Below are 11,181 nucleotides of genomic sequence, written 5' to 3' on the forward strand. Positions count from 1 at the left end.
ACGTGTACAAACATTCAGGAGGACACAAACTTCTTGAGAATGCTGCCCCGTGACTTTTATTAATAAAATAGATTAAATAGCCTACTGGAGAGACGCACAGACGCAGGTAGGCTAATTCATAGGCAACTGTCACCTCTCTCTGTCTCTCTCTCTCTCTCTCGAATAATTAATTCAAGTAGCTAAATGTTATAATTAATTCAAATAAATGTGATTTTACCGCAGTATTTAATCTCTTTCTGATCTGAAGCGGGCAGAATGCTGAGCTAACGAGCTGTAGCTTCGCGTCAGGTGGTTCTTGCCTTCACGTCGTGCATTAAAATCGTTCAATGTACAGCTAGCCGTGCATTATCCCTTATGTATTCGCTCTTTAGCAGCAGTTTTTTACAGCAATATTTAAATGACACCCCGGTCATTCTTGGTGTACTCAAAATGGTCTCTGATAAGCACGTCATTTTAAGCTGGTGCACCGCTAGTGTAACTTTGTTTTCGTTTTGCGCAAGCTGCAACAGTTCCGTTCCGTGTAACAGAAACACTCGGTTTAGCGGAACCTTTACGATTAATTAACCGTGACGTTTTAAAGCGCGGTTAATCGCGAAACTGGTTAATCGCTGCATCCCTAATTAGGACTAATATCATTTTTCAAAATTTGTTTTCTACATCTGACCTTTGACCTTTTTTTAAGGGTTCCATCATTTATAACTGACTTTGTCCCATTAGGGTAAATTATTTTTGGCAAATTGTCTGAAACTTCGCACACAATGAAATGCTTTTTCACTGATCTGAAAAGAAGTGAAAAGGTCTTATTGTTTCAAAAAACATAAAAAATCTTTATGCACATTCCATTTCTTCTTGTACTGCTATATTTGATTTGGAACTCAAGTGTGAAAATATCTGAAACCTGACACAAATTTAGATGCAGTTTCACTGCCTGGAAACTATGTCTTAGTGTTTCAAAAGTATTAAAACAACTTTAACATTGTGTTTCATCTTGGAATTCCTAATCAAGTATCAAGTGAAAATCAGCAAGACTCTTCTTTTTCAGTGTACTCCACACATTCCACACGTAAATAGATTTTGACTCATGCAGCCACCATTTTTGGAGCATCCCTGCCTGTCAGAATAGTAATGCCAATAGACATTAACACATAGTGCTTTGAGAGCATGTCTCCTTTACTACCTTGTTGCCAAAAATGTGAAACACACGGAAAATAGATTTTAATTTTACTGGTTGAAGGGGATATCATATGACATTACTAAAATTAAATTTGATTGGTTAAACATTATTATTGTATTTAAAATGCAACTTCCTTAGTGTCATTTATAAATGACAATGTCCCATAGTGGGATGAATTTGATGGTAATTTATGCTGCCAAAGTCTACAAAGGACAAAACACCATGGTAGTACCATAAATGTAGCCCATATAGGTTATGGGCTACATTTATGGTACTACCATGGTGTTTTGTCCTTTGTAGACTTTGGCAGCATAAATTACCATCAAATTCATCCCACTATGGGACATTGTCATTTATAAATGACACTAAGGAAGTTGCATTTTAAATACAATAATAATGTTTAACCAATCAAATTTAATTTTAGTAATGTCATATGATATCCCCTTCAACCAGTAAAATTAAAATCTATTTTCCGTGTGTTTCACATTTTTGGCAACAAGGTAGTAAAGGAGACATGCTCTCAAAGCACTATGTGTTAATGTCTATTGGCATTACTATTCTGACAGGCAGGGATGCTCCAAAAATGGTGGCTGCATGAGTCAAAATCTATTTACGTGTGGAATGTGTGGAGTACACTGAAAAAGAAGAGTCTTGCTGATTTTCACTTGATACTTGATTAGGAATTCCAAGATGAAACACAATGTTAAAGTTGTTTTAATACTTTTGAAACACTAAGACATAGTTTCCAGGCAGTGAAACTGCATCTAAATTTGTGTCAGGTTTCAGATATTTTCACACTTGAGTTCCAAATCAAATATAGCAGTACAAGAAGAAATGGAATGTGCATAAAGATTTTTTATGTTTTTTGAAACAATAAGACCTTTTCACTTCTTTTCAGATCAGTGAAAAAGCATTTCATTGTGTGCGAAGTTTCAGACAATTTGCCAAAAATAATTTACCCTAATGGGACAAAGTCAGTTATAAATGATGGAACCCTTAAAAAAAGGTCAAAGGTCAGATGTAGAAAACAAATTTTGAAAAATGATATTAGTCCTAATTAGGGATGCAGCGATTAACCAGTTTCGCGATTAACCGCGCTTTAAAACGTCACGGTTAATTAATCGTAAAGGTTCCGCTAAACCGAGTGTTTCTGTTACACGGAACGGAACTGTTGCAGCTTGCGCAAAATGAAAACAAAGTTACACTAGCGGTGCACCAGCTTAAAATGACGTGTTTATCAGAGGCACGGAGGCTACTGCATGCATTAGATGAACTGTGACAGAGGGACCAAACAGCGAAGCTTTATTTCCACCAGAGTAATGCCTGTCGATAGTGTGGGATCATTTTGGGTACACCAAGAATGACCAGGGTGTCATTTAAATATTGCCGTAAAAACTGCTGCTAAAGAGCGAATACATAAGGGATAATGCTACATTAGCTGTACATTGAACGATTTAATGCACAACGTGAAGGCAAGAACCACCTGACGCGAAGCTACAGCTCGTTAGCTCCGCATTCTGCCCGCTTCAGATCAGAAAGAGATGAATGTGCGGTAAGATCACATTTATTTGAATTAATTATAACATTTAGCTACTTGAATTAATTATTCGAGAGAGAGAGAGAGAGAAAGAGAGAGAGAGAGGTGACAGTTCGCTGTGTGAATTAGCCTACCTGCGTCTGTGCGTCTCTCCAGTAGGCTATTTAATCTATTTTATTAATAAAAGTCACGGGGCAGCATTCTCCAGAAGTTTGTGTCCTCCTGAATGTTTGTACACGTGCGCAGCACGATCTCCGATCTCACAAACCAAAATAATAGACATGATTTTCTCAGGCCACATGTAAAATCATATGAATTATTATAAAGATTATTAAAATTAATACGTATGGATGACAGTTGATTACAATATTTCAGTTTATTTCCATCATTAGTAACAGTTTCCCCTGTGGGACAAATAAAGTTAATATTAGTCTTATATTAATAATAGGCTACTTCATTAACTTTGTTATTTACTATCCCTGTTGTAGTATTATTCATAAGTAAAAACCAACAATATTTTTTTTCACCATGTTTCCAAATTCTCTACCCCAGGACCAAAAGAAATGTAAAGAAGTTATAAACTGAAAACATTAAATACTTTTGCGATCTATTTCCATTTGTTATTTTCAAAAGAGAAATACCGTATTGGCCCGAATATAAGACGACCCTGATTATAAGACGACCCCCCTTTTTCAGATGTACCTTTTGGAAAAAGGCTTTTTAAAAACCAAATCTTGTTTTTTCTCACCAGCAATAAATAACACTTTAATATCTAAAGAGTGTTCATGTGATTTTATACATTAGTAATGTTGGGAAATTAGTAAATGCATAATAATCGTCATAATCGTAAAACCGTGATTATTCCTCAGACAATAATCGTACCAACAAAATCTATAATCGTTGCATCCCTAAAACACACAAAGAGATATTTTGAGGAATGTTGGTAACCAAACAGTGGCTGGTAGCCATTGATTTCCATTACATTTTTCCCTACTGTATGGAAGTCAATGGCTACCAGCAACTAAGTTACTAGCATTCTTCAAAATATCTTCTTTTATGTTCCACACGGGAAAGAAATTCATACAGGTTTGGAACAACATGAGGGTGAGTAAATTATTTTCATTTTTGGGTGAACTGATCAAAATTGTCATTTTTAGGTCAATTGTCCCTTTAAGGCTGTTTTTACTTGATCTGACCCTTGAAAATGACTGTCATTTGTGTAACACTTAAGTAAGACTTGTTAAATAATATTTTTGACTTGAATATAACCAGTTAGTTTAAATATGATCACATAAAGTAAGTTTGGAACAACTTGAAGGTGAGTAAATGATGACAGAATTTTAATTTTTGGGTGAACTATACCTTTAAGGTAATATTTTGCAGTGTAGATCATAAATTCATTAGTTCGGTCATTGCGCTCTTAAGTGTCAACAAATCTACATAAATCATTCATTTGCGTGACATAATATGTAGAAGATAGTGCTATTATTGCACAGTGGGAATCATACGCAATTTCATATGTGTGTGTTCCCAACTCGCAACCACATTAATGAAAAAAAAAATTGTCCTGTAAAAAAAAAAAAAGTATAAATAATAATTCTTTCTCTGTTCTCCGGTAAATTCTCAAATCGTGATTCATTAGTGCAATCTTGAAGACTTTACTGTGTGGCTGCCAGCCTGAGACAATGAATGACAGTGCATTTATTCCACCCGCACTTAGAAATATGTACACAAGGACAGAGGGTCATTTATGATGAACAACATCTGTTCCAATACTCAAATCAAAAAACACTTCTCTGTCATAATAATAATGTCTGGATTTGTTGACAGGCTCTAAATGACCGCACCCCACGGCAGTCCCACCCTGGTGACCCAACACCAAATAAACAGAGAGAGCCTCATTAATACTGCATTGTCCTCTAGAACACGCTAACAATGAAAAAACTCGTACCTTTACAATGGTGATCCTCTGATGCTCTCAGCTATTGACTCTACAGTTCAGCTCCCACTACTGCCTCTTGTGCTGGCTTCCCAAATTCTCTTTTTTGAGCTCTTCCTCTGATATGTCTAAAACAATCTTCTTTTCCCCCTGTTTAACAGAGGATCCTTTATTTGTTCCAGCGAGGTGTAGCAAGGTGTAGCTGGATGCCCAGTGAGGCCTGCTTGTAAGGAGGAAGGCTTCTTGGAGGAGAGATCTTTGAGTGCCCTGTAATGTAGAAGCCAAAATGGCTCTGCCGGCTGCCTAGAGCAGTGATGCTGAGACTGACTGAACCAGTGACATCATCACTGAGGAAGGCAATAGCCTCAATGCAGTAGAGAGGAAGAGAGGGAGAGGGGGATGGGGATTAGATTCCCTGCGGAGTACGATACACACACACACACACACACACACACACACTCACGCACAAACATGGCTCTACATAACATAGGATTCAGTGGCTAGTGCTGGACTGCATGTGTGTGGTATGTCAAAAGAAACCAAGTAAAATGTAATATGATTTTTAATACATAATAATATTTCATATTTATAAAAATTCACCTCTAATCATTTTAATTCAGCATCTGTTTGCATTTTCCAGGAAATGAATAAGACACTAAAAGAAAATGACACACACACACACACAAAAAATCATTACGAAAATAAGTAATGCCATTAATGTATCTTTATGAAATATGCATTACAGAATAAAATTAGTCCATGCTGGGTTTCCTTTAATGGCTATACAGAGTATACTGAAGGTTAAAATTTTGTCTCAAATTCTTCTTCTTATTATTATTATTATTATTTCCACTTCTAAGTTTTAACACTCCATCAATGCTTACGCTAAAGTAAAATTAGATTTTATTAATACTCTTTATTTACATTGTTCATTTCCTAAGGTTAAAATCTTGTCTTAAATTCTTGATGATAAAAAAATCTTAATTTTTATGCAAGTTTAGGGGTAATTGAAATACGATTTTATTATTATTATTATTATTAAGGAAGAAGGATTATTATTATTATTACAACTTCTAAGCTTTAATGTTCCATCAATACTTATGCAACAATGAATGAATGAATGAATAAAAACAAACAAATAATAAATAAATAAATAAATAAAATATTCAAGTCAAAAATGTTTTACTATAAATATATATTTTTAGAAACTATGGTTCTACAGTGTTGCTTATAACTTACAATATTTAACCATTGAACTTTTTTTTTTTTACTCAAGTTTTTTTTTTTTCTAAAAATAAATTGAAATGAATTGCAAAGATCTGTAAATAATATTTGACCTCATTTTGGCCTTTCTTTTGAGCTATCTGCCAAAAAAAATAAATCAGCTTTCCAGTGGGATTATTCTCAGCTCACAAACTATTAGAGCAAATTGAACTGTGCTCTCCCCACAAATCCAGTAAACCCATGTAACACATTCATAAAGGAAGCTTTCCCCACTGACATTAATCCACCTCTATTCTTCTGACTCAGCCTCTGTTTGCATTTTCTAAAATCAGGAACTGAATTAGACTAAAAGGAAATGACACAGTAAAGAAATATATCTCATTATGGAATCAGTATTAAGTTTGCCATTAGTGTATCTTTATACAATTTTTATTACTGAATAAAACGAGTCTATGTTGGGTTTCTAATAATCTGATAAGTATTTTAAGAGTACAAATCAATCATTAAAGTAATATTAACAAATATTAGAGAGTGAAATAGTTATATTTATGCAAAAAAAAAAGAGTTAAGGATAACCCAGCAGCCATGAATATATTTTAAAGAAGACAACAGAGGTTATTATGCATGGGATTCAAAGTCAAAAAATATATATAATCTTTTTTTTTTTTTGTTACATGAATTTTATTGGTTTCAACATTAAAGGTGGAAAAAAATCTGACATGATTTTTTTTTATCTTTTATACTCACTGTGCGTATACACTCACAATCAAATGCAAATATAAAAAATAAATATTTTTTATTTATGTAATAAATTCATTTATTTAAACAAGTGTATTAATACACAAATCTGGGTCATAATATGTATAATTTATTATTAATTAATATACTTTTTCTAGAATTAAGAATTATTTTATGATCATTAAATTTTTTTTTGCATTTTGACATTATTTGACAATCAAACACCGACACCCCCATTGTCAGTACTGTCATGTCAAAATATATTTTCATTACCATAATGAATATATGTAAACCCAGAAAACAACAAGCTAAAAAAAACAAATTGCCAAGTAATTAATAATAAATTATCAATGTATTTGCTGTATTGAATGTAATTTTTTCTAATTGTAATTTTTTTTTTCTGATTGCGGCTGAGTGCTAAGACTGTTTTTTTTTTCATATACTTATTTTATGCAACCATTTCTCTTTTTTCTTTTGATTTTGAATTGAAATGGGACATTTCTTTGATTTACTATGGGATATGGCCAGGCAGGAAGGCACAGTAAGCGCAGAGCAGCCACAGCATTCAGTTAGACACAATGCCAGTCGGAGCAGTCCCTTGTGGCTGCTTTTCTCTCCTTCTGTCTCTTTCTCCTTCCAAACCCTACTCCTCTGTCTCAGCTCAGCAGAGCAATGCTTTGAATAATTTATCCAGCTAAAGGAGTGCTGGTGTGGGCCTGATGCCTGATACCGTCTTAAAGGGACAAGCTTTTCACTAGAATTAATACTGCTAATGAACACATAATGATACAGGATAATGCAACCTATAGGTGTCCACAATACTCACACAAAAACAAATCTAATCCTATTACCACACAACATCCAGCTGTATTTTCAGTATGATTCTGCCATGCTTGTTATTTAACACTCTTCTTAAAATAAATTACTTGAATTACTTTTTATTAACAATCTGAATGTTACAGGTCAAAGAACTTTTATCTACCTGCTGACACTCGCATAAAGATCAATGAGGGAGGTACATTGACCTTAGAGTGAAAGCTTTTGGTGCCAGGACAGTGAAAGACAGAAGCTCATATAGGCAACATAAGATACATTGCAGACATGGAGCCAGGATCAGCTGTCAGTGCTGTGCGGAGCCAGAGGGTTTTGTGTGGAGAGGAAATTCGACCCGCAGTTATCATAATAAAGGAAGGAAAGATTCATTGCATTCTGCCTGATTCAGAAGCTTCCGTGCACACAGCTGGAAAGGTGAGCTAGACTGTGAGAGTGAGACATCTCCACCTGCTGGAGATCACAAGCATTGCAGTCCTCAGGTTTAACCCATAACGACTCCTGTGTGAAGGTTTTATTTCACTGAAATGATTGTAGAAAATGTTTCTGAAATGATTGTAAAAAAAAATTCAACTATGAGTAACTCAGTTATTAGTTTGGTTCTTCAATCAGCAAAATATTACAATATTATATTGTGATAATTTCACATTTTTTATAGAATATTTATCAAATATTTATATATAAAAATTTGATGGGGAGAGTGGGGCTAGTTGTCACATAGAAAAGTCAGTAAACACCTTTTTCAAAGCCTCCTTAATTTAGATTGTTTTAAATGGGAATTTACTAAAATACGCAAATTAAACTAGCTAAACTAGTAAGTATTAGTGGGTAAAAAGAAGTGAATTCAATAAAATTACACTGGCATTAAAGGGTCAATTATATTATAAAGGCAGACATAAACCAAAAGGTTGAATTATGCTCTTATAACAAATATATTTTTTCATAAATGTATTAATTACAATAGTTGTTGGTAAACAGAATGATTTGATATTTATCTGTTATCATTTTTGTTTCATAATTATTTAAATGTAGCTAAAAAAGCCTTTACAGTGCTGTTTATTGCAGGTTTCATTACGACAACCTGTCCCACTATTGTACAAAGTAAACAAACGCCTATAAATGTCAATATGTGTTCAATTAATTGTATTGTTGCCTAGCATTATTATTATTAACCTTTATTTAATCAGACAAGTCACTTAAGAACAAGTTCTTATTTTCAACAACAGCCTAGCATGAGAATTAAAATGGAGTATGCTTATTTTAAAATATTTACATCCCTAACAAATCAAGAGTATTTTTCATAAATTTCGGGTTGGGGTAAGATGTCACTGTTTTCAACTGTTTTAAATGTGTTATTTACAATATTTGTTGGTCAATAGATTAGGTTTGATATTTATTTTTAACATCCCTATAACAAAACAATTTAATTTAACCTCAAACAATTTTCATTCCTGCACTAACTAGACAGCATCTCTATAACAGGTACTGGATGTGGGGAACAGTCTGGTAATGCCAGGTATAGTGGACTGTCATGTTCATGTTAATGAGCCAGGCCGTTCCTCCTGGGAAGGGTACTGGACCGCCACGCGAGCAGCTGCTGCTGGAGGAGTCACCACAATTGTAGACATGCCTCTGTGTGTATAGACTTTCAAATTAAAATTCAATAATAATGACTGAACTGCTTTTCAATTATAATGGATGGTAGATCTGGAGAATCTATGAGTTATGAATGAAAAAAAAAAGTTACAATTCTCCCCCACTCTCTTGGATACTGTTTAGAAATAATATGATTGATAAATAGTTGATACATAACATAAAACTGACACGGTGATTCATTTCATGGTACACAGAAACAGCATCCCACCAACTACAACTCTTCGAAACTTTCATGAGAAGTTGCGTGCTGCTACAGGGCAGTGTTTTGTAGACACAGCATTTTGGGGAGGAGTCATCTCTGGAAACAAGGTATACTTACATACTGTACAAAATACATTTTAGTTGTAGCCTGTTGTTTTAACCTTTTAATATCCAAGTATTGTCACACAATATTGGGAATGCAAAAATAACATTTGCTATGCCATGTACCTCTATACAATATATCTTTGTGATTTTGGATGGAGCCATCCACTGCTTTGTACCTGAATGGGTCAGCATTTTTGAATGAATCTGTTGAGTACATGATTCACACCAAAAAAACATCAGCTGCCTCGAGATATGTATATGGCACTTCATTGAAACTAAGGGTGCTTTCACACCTGTAGATCGATTGCTTTGTTCCGAAACAGGGATTACAATTATTACAATGTTGCTTTTTATTCTTGGTGCAGTTCGCTTTCAAACGGTAAAGTTTCTAAACGGACCAAATTTGTTAATACAAGTCACGCGACAGCTTTTTTTTTGTAGCTGTCCTTATATTAGTTTATCATTTTGAGCAGGAGTCCAGGATTCATCGGGAAATTTTTTTTTAAATGCACCTACTAGGAAGAAGAGCAATAAGACGGCATTATAAAATGAACCCACAGACATTCACAGGTTCATTTTGAAGTATTAGCACAACAACAAAGCTAATGCTTTTCACGGAACTTACGTAATTACCCGAGACCACCTCGTTCAGGCGATCTCGGACCGATTGTTTTGGCGCAGATCCGGGCGCGATTGCCGTGTTCACATATGACCACAGATTCATACTACATAGCACACCTTTTTTAATGGTCGCAAAGTACGTACTTCTTCAAAATAAGTATCTACTCAAGGGGTATGCAATTTCAAACGTAGCCATCAACTTGTTTCGTTCCTGAATAAAACTTTTTGAACTAATCAGTTGAGTAAATTATTCCATGATTACTCCACAAGACAGTGGTCTCCAAATAGGCATTCTTCATACTTCATGCATACTAATTCACACTACACACATTGATACTATATAACATAATTTTTAACAGTTGCAAAATAAGTACTTATTCAAAAGAAACAAGTACATCTACTTTAGACGCAGCCGTTTATTGTTTCATTTCTAAATGAATCAGCATTTTTGAAAGAATGGGTTGAGTAAATGATTCAATGATTCACTCCTAAAGACAGTAATTTTTCACCAACTATTGGCATAAAAATGTGTTGCCAATATAACAATACAGTGGGTATAGAAAATAATCACAATTTGTTGCTTTGCAGCCTGAAACAAAGACAGTGCACTTTTTGTTTTATCCAGCTGTATTTACTCAGTGCAACTTATCCAAATGAAATATGTGACCCTGTCTGTAAAAACCAAGCTCAAGTCATTTTTTTGGTGATTTACTATTTTCTATATAAAATCATCCTTCATAAGGTAAATAACATTCTGTAAAAATGTAATATTGATATCTTTATTACTGACTGAGTAAGACCATGTCAAAGATTGAAATCATAAGCTTATCTCATAATTAGATTTTGAGACTTTAGCCTGGATTTGACAGAGAGGGTTACATATATAACACCAACATGTCAGAAAAAATAAAAATAAATAAATAAAAAACCAGAATCACCAAGTTGGAAAAACAATCGCCCCCTAGTGTCAGTATTTTGTTGAACCACCTTCTGCTTTAGCCTTTAGTCTGTTGGGATATGTCTCTTTCTCTACTAACTTTGCACATCTAGACTTTGCAATATTTGCCCACTCTTCTTTGCAGAATTGCTCAAGTTCAGTTAAATTTGATGGTGAGCGTTTGCGGACTGCAGTCTTCAAGTCATTCCACAAATTTT

General features: G+C 34.3%; 2 protein-coding genes across 2 annotated transcripts in view; one reads left to right on the top strand and one right to left on the bottom strand.

Moving 5' to 3' along the window:
• Positions 1 to 5,261, bottom strand: part of LOC107752654 (kinesin-like protein KIF1A) — a 97,841-nt gene extending 92,580 nt beyond the window's left edge. The window contains exons 1-2 of the mRNA XM_016568685.1: positions 5,251 to 5,261; positions 4,663 to 4,997 (exon numbers count right to left, since the gene is read on the bottom strand). The gene's annotated coding sequence lies outside the window, so the exon portion shown is untranslated. The remainder of the gene's footprint in view (positions 1 to 4,662; positions 4,998 to 5,250) is intronic.
• A 2,394-nt stretch (positions 5,262 to 7,655) lies between these two features.
• The window catches only part of LOC107752646 (allantoinase, mitochondrial-like), a 12,800-nt gene continuing 9,274 nt past the window's right edge, over positions 7,656 to 11,181 (top strand). Inside the window, exons 1-3 of the mRNA XM_016568675.1 lie at positions 7,656 to 7,860; positions 8,926 to 9,077; positions 9,294 to 9,408. Coding sequence (XP_016424161.1) covers positions 7,714 to 7,860; positions 8,926 to 9,077; positions 9,294 to 9,408 — 414 coding nt within the window. The 5' untranslated portion in view covers positions 7,656 to 7,713. The remainder of the gene's footprint in view (positions 7,861 to 8,925; positions 9,078 to 9,293; positions 9,409 to 11,181) is intronic.

The sequence above is a fragment of the Sinocyclocheilus rhinocerous genome, unplaced genomic scaffold (genome assembly GCF_001515625.1).
Source record: "Sinocyclocheilus rhinocerous isolate Xijiao unplaced genomic scaffold, SAMN03320098_v1.1 scaffold1733, whole genome shotgun sequence".
In the NCBI taxonomy this organism is placed as follows: domain Eukaryota; kingdom Metazoa; phylum Chordata; class Actinopteri; order Cypriniformes; family Cyprinidae; genus Sinocyclocheilus; species Sinocyclocheilus rhinocerous.